This window comes from Calonectris borealis, chromosome 16, assembly GCF_964195595.1.
Source record: "Calonectris borealis chromosome 16, bCalBor7.hap1.2, whole genome shotgun sequence".
In the NCBI taxonomy this organism is placed as follows: Eukaryota; Metazoa; Chordata; class Aves; order Procellariiformes; family Procellariidae; genus Calonectris; species Calonectris borealis.
Genome location: NC_134327.1, coordinates 20,856,563 through 20,882,292, shown reverse-complemented (window position 1 = coordinate 20,882,292; position 25,730 = coordinate 20,856,563). Strand labels below are relative to the sequence as shown.

Sequence of the window (25,730 nt, the reverse complement as noted above, 5' to 3'; positions counted from 1 at the left end):
ACCTGGCCTCTCTTTCCCCGTCCAGCGCTTTGCCGCCGGAGCTCCCGGTGATGCCCCGGGTTAGTGTGTCACCGCTCTCCCCTGTGCTCTCACGCCGTGCCCTCGTTCTCGCTCCCTGCCGGCTTCGGGGATGCAGAGGTTGAAACTCCTGTTCACGCACTCTTGGCACCAGTGAAAAAGCAGCTACAGGTCTAGCTCACCGTGCATTGCTCATACTTACAGCTTAAACATTGCCTTCTACTCGAAAGAACAAAGATAAAATGTCAGGAATTCACAGTTTTTATTCTCTTTCTTATGCCCACCCATCTTCCCCTGCCATCGATGTCAACGACTCAAAGTCCTCATCGTACAGTAGCCTTTGCCAGTGTGGCACTCAAAGGGTTAACAAACCATGGCTTCTTGGACAGATAAGACATAAGCTCATTCACCGGTAGGAACACGTGGACGGTTATATTACAGAACACCTTAGGGTTTCTTGTAGCGATTCTTTGGGGTTTCGCCACAGCCAGTGATGTCACAGGAGAGAACGTTGGGCTTCTTTCCCAAGCCGATGCTTCCCAAGAGATCGGGAAGCTCACGAGTGATGGCCTTCTCGATCTTCTCTAGGAAACACCCTCCCATGTAGGAACACTGCTGAGACAGCAGCTTAAAACTGGTGATGGGGTTGATGCCAAAGAAGTCCTTGTAAGCCTCGCGGTTGGGGAGGTCAAATTTGCTGACATTGGTCTTTGCCAGAATGGACTTAAAGATAAAGAACTTGTCAGGATCTTCCACAATGTCCCTGAACACCAGTTCTCCATCGCTAAAGAAGGTCATTTTCTCCTTGTAGGTCTGTAGATAGCGATCGACCAAAAGGGCGTGGATGCGCACCCGGATGGCGTGCTGGCGTATGAAGGCGATCTTATTTTCCATCCTGTTCTCAATCACCTGGTTGAGATCTTCCAGGAGCGATATCTCTTCTTTGAGGAACAGGTCTTTGTGGGTATCCGGATGGTACTCATGGGGCCAGAAGGAGCTAACGTACACCCTGGGTGGCTCCGTGACGTTGATGAGAGGAGCCAGGCTCCAGAATAAGGCACCGTAGACTCTCATGAGCTCCTGGGTAGCCAGGCTGTCAGCTTTGTTCAAGATGATTCGGATCTGAGACTCGCGGCCCTTCAGCTGGCGAAACAGCATCTCCAGCTCCAAGCCCACATCCAGCTTCGTAGGGTCAAAGACAACGAAGATGAGATCAGCTCTGTCAATGAACCACTGGCACACGTCGTTGAACGGGTAACCTTGAGGAGAGGAAAGAGAGAAATCCAGCAGAAATGGCCACCATGGGATGAGTCCCTTCAGGTCAAGGGTTAGATAAACCTTGAGCCTGCCGTGTCTCACGCCCTGTCTGGGTTGGACAGGGTGTGAGACACCGCAGACTTCCCATGCAGCCCAGAACCTGTTTCTCGTGTGCTGAAAACACTTCAGAGTTTCTTGGCGTGAAAACCCATCCCTGTGTGCCTGGGCCTGCGTGTCTCTCTCAGCCTCACCTCCAAACCTTCTTTCTCCCTGCTGCTGGCCACAGATTCCCGCTGCTCCTGTGAGCAGATGTTGGCCACATCGTTGATTTCCCCAGTGGGCACCAAGTGGGTCAAGAAGCCCTGCTGATCTGTCCTGGCGTCCCAGGTGCTGTGGGGATGGTGCTTCTCTGGGCCCTGCTGTAGCCCCAGCCATTGGCAAAGCCTGGCTCCAAGGGTGACAAACGGGGCATTAAACGCTGAGCCAAGGCAGACAATCAACAGCCCGAGGAGTCCTTGGGAAACACCTTGCCGGAACGCCTGACTGTCACACCTCCAAACAGCAGAAACGGCTGTTCTAGCTGATGACAATCGGGTACGTTCCCCAGGCCCCAGCGGCTGCTGCCGTAGCCATGGGCAGACAAGCATCACCATCCCCTCCAATGCAAGACCCCTTTTGAAGCCTAGGGCTCTTCCCCGTTGTGCTTCAACCATCTTTGTCAACTCACATCGTTATGACACGTTTTCTGGAGTCCCTTAGATGAACCCAGTAAACCCCTACCTCGTTCTTGCTGCTTGCGGTTTTCAATGATGCCCGGTGTGTCCACAAAGGTGACTCGCTCCAGCAGTTTGTGGGGCACCTCGATGCCTATCAGCTTCTCCAAGAAGTTCTGCCCAAACTTCTCCAAGGGCGAGAAGGAGCGGGCGCTGTCAGCAGCCATCACGATGCCCTCGATGGTCTTCAGCTTGGGGCCGTGCATGATGACAGTGAATTCGGAGGTGGTGGGTTCTGCCCCTGCCCAGCAACGAGAGGAGCAGCAGAGCTGTGAAATCCATGCCGAGCAATGGACATGACAGGGCTGGCCTGGGACTAGCCGGGGAGCCCAGGAGCATCACTCGCTTGCCAAGAGATGCTGGGGGAAGGCAAGTAGCGGGGCCATGAAATTCTTGCCAAACCTCTTGAGAAGATGCTACCAGGACTGTTTTCTGCGGGGACTGGTTGTTCTGGGAGTGGCCTGACGGCACAAGGCGCCCTGGAGAACCAGCTCCCAGGAGCCCTCATTACCCCGGCCGTGGACATCTGCCCTCAGCTGCGAGATGACACCTGTGGGAGCCGGGAGGAGGGAAGGGGAATGGCTTTTCTCCTGGGAGGGTGAAGTAATTGGCTCCACGTGAGAAGGGAAGGGGAGAAGACAAGGGCGAGTTGCCCTTGCGACGTGACCGCTGCTCTCGCAGTCAGGGTCAGGGCGGTGAGCCCTGTGCTGCGGGGATGGGGATGCTGCAGGGTGAGATGCCCTCCTCCTCCCCGGGGAGGGTGGACGTGGGCCGTGGTGGGGAACCTCTCCCTCCGCATGGTACCGCAGCCGGGTGGCATGGACCCTGATCGCAACCTCCCTGCCGTAAGGGGGGGCGGATCGAAGAGATGCAGCCAGGAACTGCTGGCTGCGCAGATGCAGAAGCGCAGGTGCCCGCGTGCCCTCGGCGGAGCGGGGAGGGAGCGGTGAGCGTGGTACCTGTGTAGAGCTGGTAGGGAGTGTCGTCCAGCCCGAGGAGGTAGTTTATCATGGAGGATTTGCCGACGCTCCACGGTCCCAGGAATAGCACCATTGGCTTGGAAGTGATCTCCCCATCTGCAGAGAGGGGAAATAACAAGCGGAAGTGAAGAAACAATAGCCGTCGCTGCCGCGCGATTAACTCCCGGCTGTAACGAGCATCCCATCTGAGCGGTGTGGTGCTGCCGCCGGGGAAACAGCCACCTTTTTGGGGCCGCCAGCCATTCGCGAGCCAAGGCATCGCTCAGCGATGGGCCCCGCTGTCTGCAGGAGCGGGACGTCACCGTGCTCTGCAAGAGACCCCACCTCGCTGCAGCAAGAGCGAACCTTGTCTGACCTTCTCTGAGGTTTGGTCTTTCTTAGACTACGGGAGGACTTGAAGGTCTTTTAAACCTTGTCTCGGTTCAGTTCTGGTTTAGCCGAAGCGAGTTTGGAGCTGGCTATGGCGGGAGTGTTGTTTGAAGGCAGCTGCCGCAAAGTACGAGGACATGCGAAGGAGGTGGCCATGCTGCAACCAGGCAAATGCCTCGTGCAAAGGGAGCTGGCGTGGTTTAAGGAGCAACACTATGGCGCGGTGCTTGGTAAGCGCGGTGCGAGCCTTGGGCCGGCTGCCTGCATTGCATTTCCACTGTACCCTCACAGGGATCTGCGCCCAGGTCGTGGCTCCCAGCCCTCCGGTGGAGCAGAGGGTCCCTGCCTACGTGTGGGCTGGGTGCGAGGCTCCAGCCCGGCGCGGGGAGGGCAGGCTGGGCAAACGGCTCCGCTTTGGGCTTGGGGAAAGGCAGGAGGAGAATGAACTACAGTCCCCATCCCGCACTCTTCAAGTCCCACAGTTTGCTAAGAGGCTCCAGGAGGCTGGCGATGGGCCCGTAAGGACCTGTCCTGATGCCACGCAATCGGTCTGGGAGCTTGGAGGTCCCTGGACACACGTAGCCGCTGTCCCAGGAGCAATCCCTGCTCAAGCAGGACTCGTGCAATCAGCCTGTGCCCACACTGCTTGACCCCCCCCACAGCCCACAGCCCCCTGGGCAGGCAGCCAGCAGAGCCAGAGGAGCCCCGGCCCGTGCCAGTCCCCAAGCCGTGCCCAGGACGGCCGGGAGCCTGCTAATCAGCTCGAGCCCAAGTCAGGCCAGAAATGGAAGTAAAAACTGGATGAGTGAGTTCCCGTTGGTGGGAACCTTTCCCGTCCCCGTTCATGCACCAGTGCTGACGTAGGCAGAACAACCCGGGCAGGAAACGGTGCCGGGAGAGCCGTGGTGGCAGATGGCAGAGAGCAGAGCAAGCTGCAGCCACCCTGCCACCGCATCAACCCAGCACAGCCCCCGGGGCATCTGCTCCAGGCGGGGACGTGACCAGCAGCAGGGGCTCGCTTCCCCCCAGCCCCAGCAGCAGGGCTCACTCGCTTCCCCCCATCCCCGTCCTGCGCTCAGGGTGGGAGAGGGTCTGGGGAGGGGCTGGATGCCACCGGAGGAGCTGGGAGCTCCTGTCCCTCAGCCAGAGCTGAGCCTTCCCCCGTGGCCCAGGGCGAGGAGATGCCCTTGGGGGACCCGCGCTGCCCTCGGCACCCTCTCTTTGGCCCCACTCCTAAGGCAGAGCTATTTTCCCTGCGGTGGCTGAGAGACCCCGCTGCTCCGTGGCCGCTGCCCACGCAGGAGCCAGCAGCTTTCCAGCAAGCTGGGGATCCATCTCCAAGGCGCGGGAGCCACAAAGCCCACATGGCGCTGAGCTCCTGCTCCTGAGGGTGCCAGAGGGCACTGAGTGGCGACTCTGCACCGAACCCACCCGACCATGGGTGCAGGAGTCGGGCAGGGTGTGTCAGCCTCCTCCTGCCTGCATCTGCCCATTGCAGGGCCACCATGTCACCGCTGGGGAAGGGAATGGGCTGGGGACATCACTCCAAGGGGCACAGCTGTGTCCATGCAGCTCAACCTTCCTCCCCAAAGCAGGGCAGCCACATCCGAACTGGGGGATGGCCCTGCCTGCTGCCCGCTCCCTGCCCGCTGCCTGCTCCCTGCCTGCAAGCCGCGGGGATCCAACGTTGTCTTCTCATGCAGAACAAAAACAAATGTTGAAACCTCGGACTTTCGTTATTAATCATTCCTCTGTGCCGCTCTATCGCTGCTGCTCTGTTCGCTTGCCGGCTTTAATTGGGTTTCGGATTATTATTATTATTATTATTCTCCCCTGTGATGTTGTGCCAGAGCTTTGAGGCGGGTCCCCGCGTGCTCTTTCGTAACACGTTCCTGGCCAGGCGTGGCTGTGTGAACGCAGGCAGCCAGCGCGCCCCGGCTCCGCTTCACATCCCCACCTCTGCCCTGCTGTGCCGAGGCGGACAGTGATGCAGGCAGCCCCCCTGCCAGGTCACCGAGCCCATCTCTACTCCTTGCTTTGGGAACAGGATGCTGGCACCCCGCAGGCTTTGCAGGCAGTGCCAGGCACAGGATCCTTGCAGCTCTCCAGGTAGCACAGCAGCTCTGAGGATGTGAAGCCATGCATGGGTCCTCCTTGCTGCTGCCCAGGGCGTGGGGCTGGGGGAGCAGAGAGCATCTCCCTCCCAGGAGGGTGCTGGCCTGGCATCTGTCCCTGCTACGTCTGTTCAGCAGGGATTTGGGTCACCTTGCTGGTCCGGCCAGGGGAAATGAGAGCCGGTCCTTGACGGCTGCAGGGCAGGGATGGCGGCAGCTCCATCACGGCGGCTCTCTCCAGCCACCCTGTGGCTGCTTGCTCCCAGCCCAGCCTGCCTCACTCCCAGCTCAAGCTCATCCCAGCTCAAGCTCATCCTGGCTCAAGCTCATCCCGGCTCAAGCCAGGCACGTCCTGGTGACGTTCGCAGAAGCGGTCGCATGCTGGTGTGTGATCAGGCCCTGCCTGCGAGCAGGGGGGTCCTCAAACCTTGCACCGCTTCATCTGTGGTCCTGCTTAAAACACAGCAGCTTGAAACACAGCTTCTCTAAGCTGCCAGGTTTGCAGGGTAAAGAGCATGCTGTGATCCGGCAAAGCACCTGGCAAACCAGGCCAGGAAGGTCATGTCTCCCTCTGCAGAGCCTGCATTTGTTTTGGACTGTTCAACTCTGGGATAGGAGCAATTTCGATGCCCAAAAAGGTTTTTTTTTCCTAGAGGAGTGGCTTTCTGGGGGGTTTTTCCATGTTGCTTGCAATGCCAGGCTGCCCTTGGGTGGGCGCACCGCTGCTCTGGGGCTGGGATTAACCCTGCGCCGGGTCTTCTCCCCCCTTGTCCTCAAGCCCAGCAGAAGTGCCTGGTATTGGCTGACCTCTCGTCGTACAAGTCTGTCCCGAGGACGCTAGACACAGTGGAGGACACGGCAAAACTTCCTTCCTCTCCTTGTTCAGACGGAGCCACAGGCACAAAGGCCTTGCTCTGTCCTCAAATGACCCGGGAAGGTTAAAACACCTGGGGAAGCTCTCCCAGCATCGCCCACGCTGCCACCCCATCCCTGTACCCCAAACACCGCCGGCCACTCTGCCTACGGCATGGATGCCCTGCCCGGCAGCCCTTGGAGGGCTGGCCAGCTTGCTCGTGAAAAGCCACGAGTGTCCGCATGGCACGTGTGCCCGCAGACGGAGGGACAAGCCACACATGGCTGCAGATCGCTTGCGCCTGCCTCCACGTCCCGCTCCCCGCGCGCGTACGCCCACACAAGCAGCACGCGCGCACGCGTGTGTGCGCCTGCAGCTAGAGATGCAGATAAGACAGCTATCGAAATATGCTATATATATCTACAACCCTCTCCGCTGCCGGCATGCTGGCATGACAGGGAGCCAGAGGCCCTCCAGGCACTGGCAAGGCTCCGCCGCGTCCGGGGCTGGGGTGCGGAGGAGCCTGTTTCGGCAGGATCCGGCAGCGGAGGCCATGGAGTAGGACACGAGGGCCAGAAGATGGGATTTCCCTGCCTCGTATCGCAGCAGGGACATTGTCCCCGTGGGCCAGCACCGGACTCAGGGGAAGGGCTGGGTGTTGGCTGGCGCTTCTTGGCCCATCTCCCATCTCCTGCTTCTCCGGCGGGGACCTGGCAGCACACCCCGAGCAGGATAGGCAGGGAGAGGAGCCAGCTCTGGCTCCCGAGGGGGCTGAGGCCGCCGCGCAGGGGCCAGCCTGTGTTACTGGGACAGCTGCTGCGGGCTCATCGGCTTAAACTGCAGCCGGCGGGGATCAAGGGTGGACATTCGGGAAAGTTTCTGCACGTAGGAGGGTGAAGGGTGGGAAGAGGTCCCCTGCAGGGCGGCTATCTGCTGGGCTCCTCCGGTTCATGCCGTGGGTGGGAGATCGACCTACAGATCCACCACAAACGCCTTTGAACCATCGCTAGAGGAATACGCAACCTCTTGAGTCTTAACCCAAGAGGGAAAGGTGTCAAAGCCTGGGCGAGGTGGGGATGCACAGAGTCAGGCCTGGGAGAAGTTCAGCGACACACGTGCCGAGCTCTGGTAGGGCTGGGGACACCGGCTCCAGCGGGTGCCGTGGGATGCCGATAACCGGGATCTGCTCGGTGCCTGGGAAGTGTGGCCCTGTTGGGGCAGGTGAATAGGAAAGCCGGGGGCCAGTGAAGAGCTTAGGCAGCGCTGGCAGCATGCAGGTAGCAGGCAGCGATACCAACCTGTGGCGGAGGAGCCCAGGGTGCGTCCAGGGTAAGCTGTTAGCAGGGCACACGGGGAGAGAGAAAAGGTACCGTGAGTCGAAGGAGGGATGCGGCTGCCTGGGTCTGGCCCAGGCCAAGGAGGGAGCTGAAGACTGGCCCTGGCCTTCTCGTGGGCAGGAAAACCCAGCGACGGCCACGTTCCCAGCAGGAGAGGAGTTACAGTCTGTGAGCAACGAGACCCGCAGCTACCAGGACAAGCACTAAACCCCAGTCTGCCCTGCACACCGGGGACGTGGCTTGGGGGAGCAGCCCCAGGAGAGCTGCTGCGTCTGAGGCAGCACCCTAACCCTCTTGCCCCGCTCAGCGGAGTTATTGCCTTCCCCAGCAACATTCACCGAGCAAACGGAGCCCAGCAAGCCGTGGTTAGGACAGCAACCAACCCCGACAAGTGTCCTGACCTCCCCAGCGGTGTGGTTACCCGTATCCAGCCCTAGGGTGGCTGGTGATGGCAACTGGGAGGTCATTCCCTATACAGGCATGCTAATCAGCACATATACAGTAATTAAGGCCACCAGCATGCATCACAAACTGGCATGACTTCACAGCAAGCTTCCCATCACCAGACTGGGAGATTCCCTCACCCCTGAGCTAGGGACAGTCCCTGCAGGGCGGCCCCGCTGTGACCAAGCACACAGGCTGACCCAGCCGGAGCGTGCACGCACCCGTGTGGGATGGCAGAGCAGAGACGCGGGAGGGTGGCAGGCAGGGAAAAGGAGATGGCACCTGCCAGGCTTAAACACGCTGTAAGCAGAGGGTGTGGGGGGAGTTTTCTGGGGTAGACCCCAACAATTCAGAGCCTTAGGCTGATGGTGGCAGTCGCAGCTCCCCCGGGACAGGTGACACTCATCTACGTGGGTGTTTTTGCAAGCTGCGGGGAGCAGAGGGGCTCCTTGGATTACGCCGGCTGGTGCACGCGAGCGGAGCCGATGGGAAGGGAGACAAAATGGAGGGCTGCCGTGTAATGGAGGGGCGAAGGTACTTGCGACGGCACCCCTCTATATTGGCTTACACCTCAAAAGGTCACACATATTCCATGACAGGCCTGCCCCGCCGCTCTCCCAGCTGTCCCGCTCCTCCCAGCCAGCTGAGCCGGCAGCTCTGCGCCCTCCAGCCTTCCCCCTGCCATGGGGGTGGGCACAGGGGGAGAGGTTGGGGGCATCTCCTGGCTTGCAGAGGCACCACCTATGCGATGAACCCGCTCAGGACAGGGCCACCATGCAGAGGAAGCGGCTGAGAAGGCTCCCTTAGCCCCACCATATCCTTACCTGCCTTGTACAGTTAAGGGGGCTCCCTGGGCCAACCCTCTAACTAATTTGCAGGTTTCTCTAATTACAATGCTAATGAGGGATTGGGAAAAGCTGGATCTGTGGGTATTAAAGGCAAACAGCTCGGCTTCAGATCTCCAGGCTGAGGTTGTATGTGCTAGGCTATGGTTGGGGTGTCAGAGGTGCTCAGGGTGTTTGGTGGCAGGAGAAACATCTCTGATGGGAGTGTGGCCAGGGCCTGTCGTGGCTGAGACAGGGGCTACAGGCAACGCAGCATCCATGTGCCCTTCCCTGGTCTGTAAGGTGTGAATCGGGAAGCTGTGACCATGGGTTACCAGCTCTGGGATTGCGTCTGCACTGCTGGAGGGTGCCATGTGGGACACAACAGGGTGTGCTGGGCACTCGTGCGGGGAGCTGACCTGGAGGGCTGTCAGCTGAGGGGTGGCTGTTCCTCATGGTGAAGCAGAACAAGCTATGGAGTGTTGTGGGATGAGGCTGTGAGGAACATCAGGAGCTGCTGTCTGTGGTGAGTCCTGCTCAGGAGCTGGATTTGAGGGGCCTTGGGTTGGTGAAACACAAGGGTTGGTGGTTGTTTCTTCAGGAGTTGGGAGGGAGGAAGCCAGCAGGGGCCTGAGAAACTCTTGCTTCCTCCCAAAAAGGGAGCAGGGAGGTGGCTGCTGCGATGGCTGAAGGGCAGGGTGGGATGTCCTGAGCAAGGAAACAGGTTGTGCACTGGGAACTGAGGCTGGGGGCTGTATCCTCTGGCAGTGAACAGCAAAGAGGGGGTTAGAGGCTGGGAGCCCACCAGCTGCCCCTGTAACCCCAAATGTTCTCCTAAACAATGTCCCAGGATGAGCTGACAGTAAATGCCCATGCATGCGCTGCCACCAACACAGGCCAAAGCAGCTTGGCGAAGAGATCAGGGTGCTGCTGAATCTGTCAGCTCCAGGATGGGTACAGCAGGGACAGGGCATGGCTGGGCTGTCCTCGCTGCACGGTGCCACTGCTGAAGAGGCTGTGGGGATGCACACCTGGGTGCTGACCCTTCAGCTCATGGTGCTCCTTCCTCAGGCACATGGCAGTGCTGTGCAGGCTGCGTGAGGGAGGGGACAGGCCAGCACACTGGGTGGGTGAGAGCAGCTGCGGGGTGAGGGTCCGCAGGGCACCCCCCCTGTGCTGGCTGCAGCATGGCGTGTTGCTGTGACCCTCCCAGTTACTCTCCCACAGGGCAAGCAGGTCGTGGTGCCCAGCTGCTGGCAAGCAGCACAGAGCGAGGCAGGCAAAGGCAGCGACACGAGCTGGCTGCGGGAAGCAGCTAGGTGTAGCTTGTGTTTCATGAGACCTACAAAAGCCCTCTCCAGAACCCCTGTGGGTGGGTGGTGGCTGATGTCCAGGGTGCTCTGTGTCTTGAGGGGACAGGACCTGGGCTGGTGATGAGGACTCTACAGCCCTGTCCCTGCCCCGTGGGTCCCCTGTGCTCCCCACTGGCTCTAAGCTGGAGGTGGGCTGGCTGGGTATGGAGATGTTCAAGCCTGCTTACAAAATGTCTGATGCTAATTTAGAAGTCGCGTTTGGGCGGCAGTGGGGGTGTCTGTAAAACAGGGGTTCTGCTCTAAGGGGATGTGTCCCGGGGGTTTGCCCAAACGCATGTGGGACCCGTGTGCTGGTGGCACGGAGGAGTCCAGCTGCAAAGGGAAGGTCTGTGTGGAGTGGAGGGCGTATCTGGGTCCTGTCTCACCAGGAGGGAGGGCATGGCTCCAGGGTGTGTGGGAGGCCAAAGCCCAGAGGATACCTGGGGAGAGAGGTGGAACTTCAGGACAAGGAGGGACCCTGGCAGGATGCTGTGGGCATGATGCCCTGGGACACAGGCAGCAGGGACTCCAGCATCCCCTGCCCGCCCAGCCGAGGCACAGGGGACATCTGGCCCCAGCTCAGGACAGGAGTTGAGTAGGGGCTCACAGGAGAGTTACCCTGGTGAACAGGGACCTCAGGCTTGGGCTTGAGCCATCTGTGCTTGGGAAATAGGTCTGCTTGTGTCATGTGGAGCTTCCTGTAGCTTGTGAGCGTCTTGGGGCCAGAGCTGCACTTTCCTCTTCTGGAGGGACACGTGTACTGCTGGGGCTCAGCCCAAGCCAATGCCCGTGGCCATGGGGACCTGCTCACCTGATCCAATGTGTCTGTAATTGCCAAGGGGTGGAAACTCTAACTCCCAGGATGAGTGAATGCTGCTGAGCTTGAGGGATACCCTGCCCACATGGCTGAGTCCCATACAGAGCAGGAAGGGTGCCAGCTCCAGCTACCCCCAGGAAGCTCATCCCCAGCCTTGAGAGGTCCTAAGCTTCCTTGCCAAGCCTGTTTCGTTGGGCCGTGATCTCTGCTTGGCAGGGGTACAGGGCATTGATGTTGAGCAGGTGGAGGACCCGAAGCAGGCAGGGTTCAATGCTCAGCCTACACAGATGGTCCTGACAGCAGATGGGCTAAGGCAGATGCAGGAATGCCTGCTGCTGGGTTCATTAGGGCAAGTCCTCTAAGCCCAGCGTGTTCATGGCCTTCTTGGGAAGCTGCAAGGGAAGACAAACTATCCGAGCCTTTCCATGATCTGCTCTCTGCACCGTTATCTGCATCTCAATGACCTGATGGTGCTGGAGACCCCGATGCCCGTGGCGTTACCTGTGATCTCGTGCTGCCTCAGCTCGTTGTATCTGTAGGACTGCTCCAGGGGCTTGATGGAGGAGTGGTAGATCTTCCTCAGCCGCTGCAGTACTCCTGCAGGGGCAGAAGCACGCGGACGGGTGAAAGGCAAACCCCACCACCCTGGTTGAGTCCTTCCTAGGTAAGCTGCTGGGCATTCCCTGCAGATCTTGAGGGTGACTCAGCTGTGGATCAAGGGACTTGGCTCACAGTTGAAATCTTGGCCAAACTCATCCCAGTCACACATTTTGATGCTCCTCCCCTGCTAATGTTTCCTGCTGGGCACTGTCCCCGTCTGCTGCCTGTCCTGCACGTGCCAGCAGCTCATGGAAGGAACGTCTCTTGTTAATGCTGTTCAGCACTCAACACCCGTGATCCCCAAAAGCCCTCCACCACGGTCCCAGCGACCCCTGGCATGCTAGAAGAAAGAAGGAGCTTTTTCCACAGCAGCTTTTATCACTGTCTTTCCAGCCCAGACTGCCCTTGGGACCAGCAGAAGCAAGCCTTATAATAGCAAAACTCAGTAAATAATGGGAATAAAAATCTCAACCCTTTATTACAAGTTGCCCCAGGTTTCTCTGGCAGGGATGTGGCTGGCTTGGGCTGATTCACCATCTGCATCTTCCAGCTTCTCTACCCTCCTAATTCTTGTACGCCCTTGGGACTGTCTTTAAAATATCTAAAATATGTTAACCCAAGAGCAGCCAAAGGGCTGTTATTGAGGATGTGGTGTTGCTGGACCTACAAGAAGTAAGGTTAAAACTAAAACACTCTGAGGAAGGAAAATTCCATCCATGCTCTTGGTGCAGCAGAATGGTGAGGAGCCTGTCCTGCAGGGATCGCATGGACTGAAGGAGCAGGGCATACATGGCTCAGTGCCACCCAGGCCCCCTCACCTGAGAAATCATCGGCAGGTTTGTCCTCGTTCAGCTTAAGGGTGCTCTCCAAGTGGGACCGGTCACGCTTGGTCGGCTCGCTGGCATCTTCAACCTCTTCTGGAAGAAAAAAGCAAGGAGAGCTGTTACCGCCGGAGGGGGGAATGCACACAGGAGCTCACACAAGCTACTGCTGGGGAGAGGGCATGGGGGAACACACACACCCCAAGCCCACGGGCCTGCTGGGCGCCTCGGCAGCCACTGTTGCCTTTGGCATGCTGCGCGGTTTCTCTTTTGCGAAGGCTCCTGGAGGGTTGGCGGAGGCTGCCAGGGCTGTGGCTGCCGGGGGAAGCATCGTGGGCAACTGCTTGGCTCCGAGGAGCGGCCGGCGAGGGAGGCACGCCGTGTCTCCCTGGGGGGAGTGAGGGCCGGTCGCTCGCGGGGAATGCGAAGGACGTGCCTGGAAGGGGCTCCAGGGCTGGGGCGTAGCGCGAGCACGCGTGGCACCTGCTGCCCGAGGGGGCCCTGCCTGCCCCGGCGCTTCCCCCGGCAGCTGCAGCTCCTCCAGGGCTAAGCCTCGACCGCAGGCGTGCTCTGCTCTGCCTCTCTGTCTGTCCATTCCCCCCAGAAATGATGCACTGAGCCAGAGACATGAGGATGCGCGAGGCTGGGGCTGGCTCTTGAGAGACCGGCCAGCTTGACCCGTCCTGGCTGCCTCACCTTTGCCTGCAGCATCGTTCCCTCCCGCTTCTCCCACCTCTGCCCCCTTATCAGGCTGGAGGCCTCTGCATGAGGCCCTGGCTCAGGGTGGTTCTGGGGACCCCATGGCTCCCTGCCAGGCCCTGGGAGCATAAGGCAGCTGCCTCCACCTGGGGTAGGCACCCCGCTGTCCCCAAGACAGGGAGACAGAGGTGTCCTCTCCCTGGAGGTGCTGGCACACCAAGGGCCCCGTGCAGCTCCAAGTGCTTTTTGATATCGGGAGCTGGGTTGGGCTTTAGTGGGGGTCTGGGGACAGGTCTGGGGACAGACGTGTGCTGGCTGGCTGGGCTGGGGATGCCTGGGCCAAGCCCTGGGCCTGTGTGGAGCATCTACCGAGTGTTGGGCTGAGGAAGACCTTTTGACTTGCCAAGTAAAGCCACAGAGACCAAACTGGGTTTCCCTTTCGGCACAAATGGGAACTTTTTGAGCTGGGACGTTACAGTTGAAAGCAGAAAAAGACTCAGCTGGGTCTGAAGGTCGCTGCCCAACCCGTGGGCCAAAGTCCACAAACGTTTCTAGGAAATCATGGTGGGGGGTGTCCCTTTCCCTGACCAAATGTGGCCAGAGCCGGTGCTTCAGCAACTCATCAGTCTGAATTAGCTCTTCACGCCTTCCCTACGAGGCAAGGGCTGGTGGAGAAGAGACCCACCAGCCCGGGCAGTGTCCTGCCCGTGCACCAAGAGAGGCAGGGGTCTGGAGGGCTCTGAGGGTGGAGGATAAAGAGCCTTTAAGAGGTCTGCGGGTGCTGAAAGGGGCCTGGGTGTTAAAAATCTTATCCATGTCCACAGCCCAGAGGAGAAATCACAGGCTTAAACTGCAGCGAGGGAAATGTCAGCCAGCTTTGGTATCGCTGCGACGAGCGCCTGCATTGTAGGCGTCTGCGGGCTCCTGCCTGCGCCCTCGATGCCTGCGGCCGGCCCAGCTGTGCAGCGGTTAGGGGCAGGCATGGGAAGCACAAGCGTTAGGAGAGGGCCATGCACTAGGCGCGGTTTAATGTGCCAAGCTCAGCTCCGCCGGGGGTTGATAGTAGGTCACTCTCGCCGCTACAGCACACCGACAAGAAAAGACTCCAACCTATCTGGCCGTGCCGGGGCTCGGCGGCAGCAGGGTGGGCGCTGTGGCCAGGTGGGCTCTCTGTTTCTGCCACCGATGGCTTGTCTGCAGAGAGGTCTGCTGCTGCTGGTGGGTCTTCCACCAGTGCCAGCGGGTCTTCTGCTGCTGGTGGGTCTTCCACTGCTGCCGGTGGGTCTTCTGCTGCTGGTGGGTCTTCCACCACCGCCGGTGGGTCTTCTGCTGCTGGTGGGTCTTCCGCTGCTGCCGATGGGCCTTCTGCTGCTGGTGGGTCTTCCGTTGCTGCCGGTGGGTCTTCTGCTGCTGCCGGTGGGTCTTCTGCTGCTGGTGGGTCTTCCACCACTGCTGCAGGGTCTTCTGCTGCATCAACGCAGGGTGGGTGATGGCAGCTGGCAGGGCCATCCCTGGCTTCTCCCTTGCCAGCAGCTGCTGGTTTGCCACGTCCATTTTTGCCAGAAGCACTGGCTGCTTTCTTGTCGCTCCCTTCAGCTCCATCCTCCGGCCCTGCTGGCCCAGCACCATCTTCCTCAGACTCTCCCTCCTCCTCGGACTCTCCCTCCTCGGACTCTCCCTCCTCTTCGGACTCTCCCTTGCCTCCGTCTTCCTCAGACTCGCCATGTTCATCTTCCTCAGACTCCCCTTCCTCATCATCTTCCTCTGAGCTCTGCTTGCCCCCTTCCTCTCCCCTGTAGGGAGCAGACACTGCTCTTGGCTCCTCCATTTTCTCTTCCCCAGGCTGCCCTTGCTCCTCAGAGGCTCCTTCCTCATTGCTGGGCTCCTCACCCTCCCGGGCATGGAAGCCATCTTGTGGGCCAGGCCGGTGGTTCCCTTCATGATGTGCTACCTCAGGGGCACCCAACATGGCATCCTCCCCTGGGCCCTGCGCCTTGCCAGGCCCCTCCTGGCCCTTCTCCATGGTGGTCTCCTCCGGCTGGCTGTCCCCCGGCCCCAGGTCCCCGCTCAGGCCACCCGCCGGCTCTTCCTCCCCCTCGCCACGTCCCTCCTCAGCAGTGCCGGGCAAGGAGGTGTTGGCGGGGCCGCCATCTTGTTCCTCCTCAGGGCTGCTGTCGGCTGCCTTCTCCTCCAGCCTGGGCTCTGCGGCCGGCAAGGGGCTTTCGGCAGCGCTGCCGACATGGTCCGTGCCGGAGGCGTGTGGCTCTAAACGATGAGAACAGCTCAGTCAGTCTTACCCGCACCGGCACATGGCTGCCGGGGCACCCGCCGGCCCCCCGTCAGCACCAGGTGGGGCCCTGAGGGAGGACTTGTGGCTGTTACCAAGAGGTTTAAACTCTTTCCTAAACCTTCTCTAGTTCCAGCTCAATTTTCTGGCCCTGTCGCAAGAAGCTGGGTGCAAAGAGGTGTTTGGGGGGGGGGCAGAGCCAATGCTAGCAGGGGGCCCTACGGCCGCACCGGCCATGGCTGCCTGGGGCCGTGGCTGCCACCCGCCACAAAGCACTGCAGGAAGGCGGCAAAGCAGCCCTAAAAAATGGGGGGGAAAGGAATAACGAAAAGCGTAGCTTGAGGGGCTGCGGGCACTTGGCAGGTTAAAAGGGTTCTTCCCCAGCCCTGCCTCGGCAGAGCATCACCCGCCATGGCGGGTGAATGGGCGAGGGGGAGGAGGAGGAAGGGGCAAGGGGGAGGAAGGGGCGAGGGGCCCCCCGGTGCGGGGCCCTGCCTTTCCGCAGGCAGGCGAGCGCAGGCAGGGCCTGACCCCGGCAGCAGGGCTCGGGAGCTATTTATTGTGAGCATCCCTTCACTAGGAAAGCATTTGCCGTGCTGTGCGGCTGGCGGGGACACAATGAGTTTGTTCTGCAGCCCGGGAGAAGCCATCCGTATTTTCCATAGGCCTCCAACTGCAATTTAACATTAGTCAACGGGTGCCAAAAATAAAAGATCACGGCTATACTGTCTCTGTTACAAACAGTTGCTGCTAGTCTAAATAATCCCCCGAAACGTCTAATGCCTGCATACCAGGGAAGAGTTTCAGAGGAAAATAATTCCTTTGTACTCCAGCTGGCAAGCAGATGCCAACCAGGAAAAAATGCCACCTCCACCCAGGCTGTGGGGAGGAGAGCGGGCAGCGCCGGGCATGGGCAGCGCTGGGCGCGGGCAGCACCGGGCATGGGCAGCGCTGGGCATGGGCAGCGCCGGGCACAGCCATTCGGTTGGCAGCCAGCCCTCTCCTCCAGCTCCTGCACCATGCCCGTGCCGGGGAGCCGCGGGGCCGTGTGTCCTGCAGAGCCGTGGCGCTGAGGCTTGCTGGGCTTGGCCATGGGGGGCCGTGTTGGCCAAGCACAGGAGCTGAGCCAGGGTCGGCACGGTGCCAGCCCCAGACCACTCTGCCCACTGCGAGCCAGTTTGCCGTGGCTGGGGCTGCCAGGCAGGTGGTTGCGTCTCCCCCTGCGCCGGGGCTGGCGGTGCTCTTAGCCAGCAGTCCGGCGGCAGCGGCGGGCTCACGCCGGGAGGCGAGCCGTGCCAGCGGCAGGCGGCTGGAGGGATGGGGCGCGCCTCAGCCTGCCAGGGTTTCCAGTCACTGTCATGTGTGGCCTGGCACGGTGGAGCTGCCGCCATCCCCGCGGCCCCTCGCCCTGCCGAAACCGGATGCGCGGGTCACCCTTGCTCTGCCCTCGCCGACCTCCCCCGTCCTTTGCTGGCACGTGGCTCGCAGGTGCCTCCGGGCTCCGAATTCAGCTCCCAGCTGGCAGGAGACGGGTCCTGCACAGCTCCCATCCGCCTCCCTCCCACCCAGAGCACCCCTCTCCTTCAGGTCACCTTGCCATGGGACCCCCGGGACCCTTCAGGGTGCCCAGCCTGCCGGGAGCCACTCGAAGGGGAATGTGCTACGTCAGACCTGCAAAGCCCCAGGTGGCCGGGGGCCAGCATGCCCCTGCCTGGCCCTGATGGCCTGGAGACCAGCCTGGGTCTCCTGAGGGTCCCCTCGGCCAACGGGGACAGGGATATTCTCAGCTTGGCCCCAAAATAGCCGGTGACCTGGAGGGCTGGGAGGGGAGCGCAGCTCCTTGGGCGGGCGTTTGGGGAGGGTCAAGGCGGGTGCGGGGGAGCAGGGCCAGGCGGAGGAGACCCCGCGCATCCCGAGGGCTTTGTCCGGGGTCTGTGTGTCCCCTCTGACCCGATGCAGGGGAACAGAGGGGCCATCACCCACCGTGGCCAGGCACAACGGCAACACCAGTGCCCACCGTGAGCCATCCCTCGCGGGAGAAGGGAAATATTCCCCAGGCGCTCCGACTGGGATGCTCCTGCCGGTGTGCTGGTCGCGGGCTTTATTTCCTGTGACCTTCAAGGTCTTATATAAAGTCCCTCTCCCCTCTCCACCTCCTTCTCCCTCCTGTTTCCCCTACATGGTCTCCAAATCCATCACAAGGCGAATTGTGCTGATCTGCAGATGGCCGGCTGATGAGCAGCGAAATGGGCCGAAGGTTACGGGCTTAACACCCTCCCCGCGTCCGCCGGAGGCTAAAAATACGGCCCAGCAACTGTACGGGGGAATCAGAAGGAGCAGCTCGGCGGGGTGCGGACGGCGAAGCACCGGCCTCCTCGACCGCTGGCCCCAGCCCCTCGCCCCACTGCCAGCCAAGGGTGACGTCCGCACCTGGGGCGCGTCCTGCGGGTCCCCGTGAACTCCGGGAGGGAGCGGGGACAGCCACGTTGTAAAGTGACACCGGGGCTCCCCTTGTTCACGCTCTGCATTGTGCCAAGCAGCCGGGTGGCATCGGAGAGGAGCCCTTGCCCCGCTCCCCTTGGGGACCTGACCTCCCAGAGGGTCCCCGGCGTGCGCTGCCCCTGCCCGCCCCGAATCTCACGCCCGTCCGCAGGGGCTGGGAGGGCTGTCAGCTGCCCGGGGACCCTTTCCCCAGCGGTGACAGCACCCTGTGGCACAGTTGTGGGGATGGAGAGCTCACGGCGGGGCTCTGTGTGCCACAGGATGCCACGGCGGGTTTGCAGCTGGGAAAAGCTCACGGGGAAAGGATGGGGATGGCTCCCGGGGGCTGAGCGTGACCCTGCCACCGCGTCCCCTCTGTCCCTGCACGGGGGGGGCAGCACCCCAGTGCCAAAATGGGTCCTCCAGGAGGGACAGCCCCCGAGGACATCGCTGGGACCAGCTAGGAGGGACAGATGGGCACAGGTGGCCCTGGGAGGGACGCTCTCCCCCTCCAGCAGAAATTGGAGCCCCGAGCGTGGGGCCGGCGATGCGCAGCGCCGCGGGGATGGCTTTTCGTACACCCCCTTCCCCTGCCCGGATCCCGGCCCCTGCAGCACGAAGGGGAGTTATCCACCATCTCCTGCAAGTCCTGCTCTCCTCTTGTCCTCCCAGTGGGGTTTTGGGGAGAGCTTGCACCCCAAACCTGTCTGTCCCTTCCTTTTCGGGGAAAGGCAAGGCTGAGCGAAGTCCGAAGGCCGTGCTTTGTTCTGATGAAGCCCTTTAAAACCTCACGGAAAGTGGCTGGACCCAAAGGAGCTGCAGCCCCATGACACTTGGCCCTACCCCAGCAAGGGTCAGCCCTTGCCTGCCCCCGCCATCGGCTCCGTGCTGGGGTCTGCCGGGGAGGGGGTGCAGCGCCCGGGGATTACGATGCTCCGTGCTGCTGCCAGCCAGCAGCCTGGCTGCTGGAAAAAGTAAGTCAAGGCGGATTAGCCCCATGAGCCTGACCTTTCTGCAACCAGTAACCCTTCCCAGGCGGGAGGCAGGGCGAGTGGAGCCCAAAACAGGGTCTGTGCCCCTCACCCGGGCTCAGGCCTGGGCACCCCAGCCTTGCAGCCCACCCCTCAGCACTCGGCCAGAGCGTGGCAGAGGATGGCATACCCTCCCTGCTCTTCCCGTGCCTCAGTTTCCCACTCTGCGCCATCCCGGCAGAGCCCGGTGCTGCTGCCGAGCCCCGTGGAGGAAGCGCCCGGTGTTTTATTACCCTTCGGCAGCTCCGATGGCCAAGCCAGCACTGCGGGCACCAGGGCAGGCGGGAGCCCGGCGCCAGCACCAGTTCAGAGCTGGCCGGGCTGACTGGGAGAGGAAAGCACCCCAGAGAGGCTCAAGAAGCCCAGAGGACACGAGGATGGGGTTGGCTTTCCAGACCCTCATGCAGCCCAAAGCTCAGGTCGCCCAGCCACAGCATCCCATCCCAGAGGCTTCGTGATCCTGGGATACCGGCAAAAAGCAAATATTTTCCAGTTTTTCGATGCAGAGGCCAGCGGGGTAGAGGAAACAGCTTTGTCAGACTAACTTGACCTCATTTGTGGAGGAGATTTTAAGTTTAGTTGGAAAAAAAAAAAATTGATTTGATTTCTATAAATAGTCGGCTAGAACTATCGGCATGATATTTTGATTAAGAAAGAGTAAAAGAAACCTCACCAGGACACACCAAAGGGATTAAAACCAGGCTCGGAGCTTTTTAAACATAGAGATGGAAACGGGGAATCACTTCTGCAGGGTGTTTTTTCAACTGTCTCCCCACAGGGTGCCCACCCTAAAGATTTGGAAGAAAACCTGAACTCCTGACTTGCAGAAGACACCAAGATCAGGGCGGTGGAAAATAAAGCATCTGTGATTCCCCGGCTGGGGGACATCTGGGTCCGCAAGTGAGCAGAAAATGGATGTATTTCGGCACAGGCAGATGTCATGCCGTACGTGGAGGAATGTCCCCCCCGCCCCGTGGTGTTCCTCGTGGGGTCTGCGGGCTGGGGGGATGCTGAGGGACCTGAGGCTGAGGATGGAGATGGCGAAGTGGGAAGTGCTGTGCCATGGCTGGGACTGGAAGAACCCCTTCCTCCAGAGGAAGGACTTCTGCGAGGTCACGCTGGTCCTGTCCCGGGGCCTCCAGCAATGGGTGGCTTCACCAACCCACCCCAGGGCTCCGCTGGTGGCCCCAAGGGACATCCTCCATGCACGCAGCGTGAGCCTTCCCTGGTGAAGACTCCCCATCCCTCTTCTTTGGTCATCCCACGGATTCCTGGTCACCTGGGCAGCACAGGGAAAGCCCTTGGGCTCATCAACCTGGATTTTAATGCCTGATGATCTGTTGTCCCGCAAGATCCTCAAATCCTTGGGAATGTCCAGGCAGAGATGCTGCCTGGCCGTGCCAAGCAGTGGTACCCAGCCCCGGGGGTCTCACCCGTGCCCCCAGCAGCAGGACGGGGATCCCAGCTCAGCCATCACACGGGGAAGGGGCCGCGCGGCTCTGAGCCCTTTTCCACGGCGTGCGCCCACGAGCGGGGAGACGAGCAGGGTCGAGCCTCGCGCCCGGCTGGCACCGGGACCGTGCTGCTGCTGCCAACGCCCCAACCTGGCTTGGGGTGTCCAGCTGGAGACTCCCCGGCCCCTCTGCCAGCCCTCGCCGGCACACGAGCTCGCCGGCTTCGTTGGGCTATCGCTTACGAGGGAAATGTCCCCGCGGGCTGAAAATAGCCCAGCGGAGCCCTGCCAAGGCACCAGGGCCCGCTGCGATTCCTGCAGCGCCTGGGGAACGGGCAATCGTATGAGCACCCTTGGGCTGGGGTTTCGGCACCCTGGCGAGCAACCTGGCACCCGTGCTCCCAGCGCAGGGAGCTGGCGCCTGCATGGGGCTGGCAGGTCAGCGAGCAGGGACACGGCGAGGACACGGGGACACGGCGAGGACATGGGGACACGGCAAGGGCGCAGCCCACCGAGTGTTGTCCCTGGGCACAGCGCAGCCCTCCCAGCCCCACGCCATCCCACGGGGACCTGCTGGTGCCCCTGTGCCACTGGGGCTGTGCACAAGTGAGGTGTCCCAGCCATCCTGCCCGGCTGGCTGTCACCTACACACCGGGCCAAGGATGGCTGATGGGAGAGAGTGTCACTGCACGGCCAGCCTGCCGACATCTGCCTTGCTTTGCTCGACCAACACTGGGAGAGTCGGAGCACCCGCGGGAGCCGGGATCTTCTCCAGGCGAGGTAGAAGGGGTGTGACAGGGATGTAGGTGACCAAGATCTTGGGTGGCTGTGGCACCCTTGCTTCACTGTGGCCATGGCACCCAATGGCAGCGGTGCCCATGGTTGTGCCGATGCTGAGGGGGGTGGAGGTGAGTCCAGTGGGGTGTCACTGGGACACAGAGGTCCCCCATCACTGGGGAAGCTCGTTACCCTGGGGGACATTTACCTGGGATGGTCGGGGTGGGGAGTCCAGGACTGGCAGAGCTGGAGCTCACCCATGGGTGCTGTGTCCTGGGCCCCAAGCCCACTTGAGGTGACACAACCCAGGTGGGGGAACCCACCCCAAGATATTCTGTCCTGGGAGGTGGAGCCCACCCCGAGGTGACATGTCCTGGGTGATAGAGCCCACCTCAAGTTGACGTGTCCTGGGTGATGGGAACCACCCCAAGATGCCATGAGGTCATGGTGATGGAGCCCATCCCGAGGTGACACCTCCCAGGCTGAGGCAGGATGAGGAGTCCCGGGGGCAGTGGCCCACGCTCGCTGTCACCAGGAGAGGTGTGTGCCAGCCCCGTAGTGCCCTCTGCACTTGCTGCGGGAGGATGCCAGCGTGCCAGGGCTTTCCTCGACCCCTCGCCCAGTTTGGAGGTGGTGACGGCACAGCCCGGCGTAGCCCTCCCACTCAAACCCGTGATGGCTGGGGGGGGGCCAAGAGCTCCCCAGGGCGAAGCTGCCAAGTGCAGTGGCTGGGCACTACCCCGTGAGCGTCACCGTGGCCCATTCCTGGTGGCCATGGGGACTCACCATGGTCACCCAGCCTGGAAGGATGGCCAGGCTCTGCCCGAGGTGTGAGTGCGGGGAGAAGGAGACCTTCCCCTGGGCAGGAGCAGGGATGGGGCAGCGGGTGAGCGCCCTCGCCCTGAGCCATCGCCCAGCCCCGCGGCTGGTGCTGGCCCCCGCCGGGGCTCCCGGCTGCTCCGGGGAGCTTTGCCAGCCCCGGCCACGTGGGCCATGGGCTGTTTTGGCTGGGGCTGCACGAGCGTGGGGCAGGGCCCTTCCCACCCCCCGCCTTTGGGAGCGGTGACAGGGTCCCAGTGGCCCCAGGCATCACCAAACCCTCTGGGCGCTGCGGCCCTGGCAGGGTGTCCCGGTGCTGCGGTGCACGGCAGAGGGGACAGTGCCTCGGCCGGGGACCCAGGGGACTCTGCACCCTCACAGCCAGCCATGGGGACCCCCGGGGACCTGGCTGTTTCCCCCAGCCGGGGGCATCACAGCTGGAGGGGGGATCCAGCTGTGCACAGCCCCGTGTGTCCCCGTCCTCCCTCCCCGGAGGGACACCGCGACCAGAAACCTGGCTGGGCTCTAGCAAACTCCAGCGGCAGCCGCTCTGCCCTGTGGGGCGGTGACCCTCCCCTTCCGCGCTCGGCCGTTATCCGCAAAAAAGAGCAGCTTTACCTCGGAGATCCCCCTTCGTGCCCAGATGGAGGTCAGGATGGTTAACCCGGCCGTGCCCCCGCGCGCTGGAGGAGCCACCCCAAACCCTGCCCTTGCCCCGAGGACCGCACCCCTCCACGATACATCGGTGAAGCCCCTGGTTCCCCGCAGTGCTTCCCCAGCCTTCTCCTCGCCAAAGGGGGGTTAAATGGGGAGATAAGGCCCAAAAATGGGAAAACAACCCCCCCCCGAGCCACCTTCTGCACCCCAAAGGAGCCCGGGTCCAAGAGCCTGGCTTGGCACCAGGTGCAAACCCCACCGGTCCCCGTGGAGCAGAACCACGGGCAGGAGATGTGCCAGCGCTTGTGTCTTTTTCCCAAACCTACAGGACCACGGCAAAATACGGGACCCCCCGATAAGCAGGAGATACCGAGGGTGGGGAATTGGGGGGCTCCAGCCGCCCCTCGGAGCCGGCTCCGGGGCTGCAGACCCCATCGTGCCCCCCGGCCCCGGAGCCTCCTCCGACCCGGCGCTGGGCTGAGCAGGGTGCTGGTGAGAGGGTGCCCAGCACCGCACCCAGTCCCATGGCATCACCCAGGCTGCTCCCTCACTCTCTGCCACAGCTCGGGCCGTGCCAGCCTCTGTGCCAGCACAACCAAGAGCTGGGCCAGTGGTCACCCACCATGGTGACAGGCCCCCGATGTCCCACAGGGCCACCAGCCCAGCTTAGGGTGGCACCAGCCGCCAGCCATGCCGGTAGAGAACCTTTCCATCCCCCCCATCCCCAGACCTGACCCATGGCCCCGCGGAGGTCACCCCACCACTGGCGGGACGCGTCGCTGGCCCCAAACCCCATTTATTAGCAAGAATGGTCCAAGATGTCCTTAAAAGGCCAAAACTCAGCGGGGCCGGGGGTGCCGGGTGCTGGAAGGCGGCAGCTGCGGGTGCCCGCGCGCGGGGCCACGGCGGCGCAGGGCCGGGGGGGGCCGGCGGCCGGGGGGGGGCCAGTGTGGCTGCAGGGAGCACAGTGTCCCCTTACACGGCTGTTTCCATACTTAGCCGCCCCCCTCCCGGCAGCGCGGCCGCCGGAGCCCGGCCAGGCAGAGAACCGGCCCAAATTAACTCAAGGGCAAGCAAGGGTACCGGCAACGCCGCCCCACCGCGCGGCCCCCGGGGACGCCCGGCTGGAGACAGGAGTGCTCGGCGGGGACGGGCCGGCCTGGGGAAGGGGGTCCCCGGTCACCCAAAGCGCTATCTTGCTTGGCAGGTCCTTGGGTGGGGGGGGAGACCCCCAGGGCAAACAGCCCACCCCATCCTGCTCCGACTATGGGGTGCCCCAGCAGCCCCCCCAAGACCCCACAGCCTGAAATCAAGCCACCTCAGCACTGGGTGACGGTGACCCCGAGCACGTTGGCGGCAGCGCAGCCCCTGCACCCATCCTGGCTCCGGAGGGGGGACCCCAGCCCGTGCCCCCCCCTCCAGCCCCTCCTGGCCACAGCCCCCCACCGTGTTTCCCTGCACATTTTGGGGTGACTCTGCAGAGCTGCCGGGGAGCCCGGACGGCTGTACCCCTGCCACCCCTTGCAGCTCCTGGCACCCCAGGCACCCTGGCTGGGCTCAGTGGGCACCCCAAAGCCTCAATGGCACCCACAGCCCTGCGGGCACCCGCAGCCTCACGGGTACCCACAGCCCCAGCGAGCACCCACAGCCCCAGCGAGCACCCACAGCCCTGCCGGGCACCTGCAGCCCCACGGGTACCCACAGCCCCAGCGAGCACCCACAGCCCTGTAGGCACCTGCAGCCCCATGGGCACCCACAGCTCCAGTGAGCACCCACAGCCCCACAGGCACCCCCAGCCCTATGGGTGCCCACAGCCCCATAGGCACCCGCAGCCCCATGGGGCCCTGCAGCCCCGTGGGAACCCACAGCCCCATGGGGGGCCCGCAGCCCCGTGGGGACCCTGCAGCCCCATGGGGGACCCACAGCCCCATGGGGGGCCCGCAGCCCCATGGGGGACCCACAGCCCCGTGGGGACCCACAGCCCCATGGGGGGCCCGCAGCCCCGTGGGGACCCTGCAGCCCCATGGGGGACCCACAGCCCCGTAGGGACCCACAGCCCCGTGGGGACCCTGCAGCCCCATGGGGGACCCGCAGCCCCGTGGGGACCCACAGCCCCGTGGGGACCCTGCAGCCCCATGGGGGACCCACAGCCCCGTGGGGACCCCGCAGCCCCGTGGGGACCCCGCAGGCAGCCCTACCTGCAGTGCTGAGGAGCAGGAGCGAGGCCACGCAGCAGCAGAGCAGGTTGAGGCCCTTCATGGTGGCTGCCAGGAGCTCCCTGCCGCTCGCTGCCTCTATTTATACGGCGGCGGCGGGCGCGGGGCAGGGCAGGCAGGCAGGCAGCTGCCTGCACGGCCAGCACAGATGCTGCTGCCACCACTTGCCCGTTCCTGGGGGGCCCCGGGGACGGGGACGGGGCTCGATGGCAGCGCTGCAGCACCGGGAAGGTTTGTGTCAGAGCTGGGATGGCATGGGACACCTCCTGGCATGGGGTCCCTGGGGTGGCACTGCCCATGCGGGGTCACCTTCCCCGTCACGGCATCCCGCTGGCACGGAGTGGGTGCCCCCGAGCTCCTGCAGCCCCTCGGGGCTGTCCCCAACCCCCGGCAGCCCATTTTTGGCAGGAGCAGGACTTCATAGAGGAGGGAGAGCCGAGCATCAGGGCACCGTGGTGTCCCTCATCTGTCCCCAAACGTGGGTGGCCCAGGGCATCTCATCCTGGTCTGATTTGGGGCACCCTTGAGCCACCATGGGACATCAACCCTGGGTGTGTCACACACATGGGACATGTCCCCTCCACGCTGGTGGTGTCCCCAACACCGTGCCGGCAGCATGGTCCAGGGGACGATGGCAGCCGGAGGCACAGGGTCACCAGCTCCCGTGACCCGCGCTTGTGGGGGATGGCCACCCAGCGCTGTCCCCAAAGCCTGGCCGTGGTGGAGGCCACTCGGGGAGCAACTGCGGGGA

At 62.4% G+C, this 25,730-nt stretch overlaps 1 protein-coding gene across 4 annotated transcripts; it reads right to left on the bottom strand.

Moving 5' to 3' along the window:
* Positions 1-264: 264 nt before the first annotated feature.
* SRL (sarcalumenin) lies at positions 265-25,029 on the bottom strand. 4 transcript variants are annotated; one of them, XM_075164909.1, is made up of 8 exons: positions 24,962-25,022; positions 14,369-15,523; positions 12,557-12,655; positions 11,640-11,735; positions 7,663-7,698; positions 3,008-3,124; positions 2,056-2,289; positions 434-1,277 (listed from the first exon to the last, which is right to left on the bottom strand). In XM_075164909.1, exons 1-8 carry the CDS (start codon positions 25,020-25,022, stop codon positions 466-468), a joined length of 2,610 nt encoding a protein of 869 aa, XP_075021010.1. In that variant the 3' UTR covers positions 434-465. The 4 variants fall into 4 exon arrangements, with proteins under 4 accessions (XP_075021007.1, XP_075021008.1, XP_075021009.1 ...); XM_075164907.1 differs by lacking the exon at positions 14,369-15,523 and having other exon boundaries at positions 266-1,277; positions 24,962-25,028; XM_075164906.1 differs by lacking the exons at positions 7,663-7,698; positions 24,962-25,022 and having other exon boundaries at positions 265-1,277; positions 14,369-15,127.
* Between the last annotated feature and the right edge of the window lie 701 nt (positions 25,030-25,730).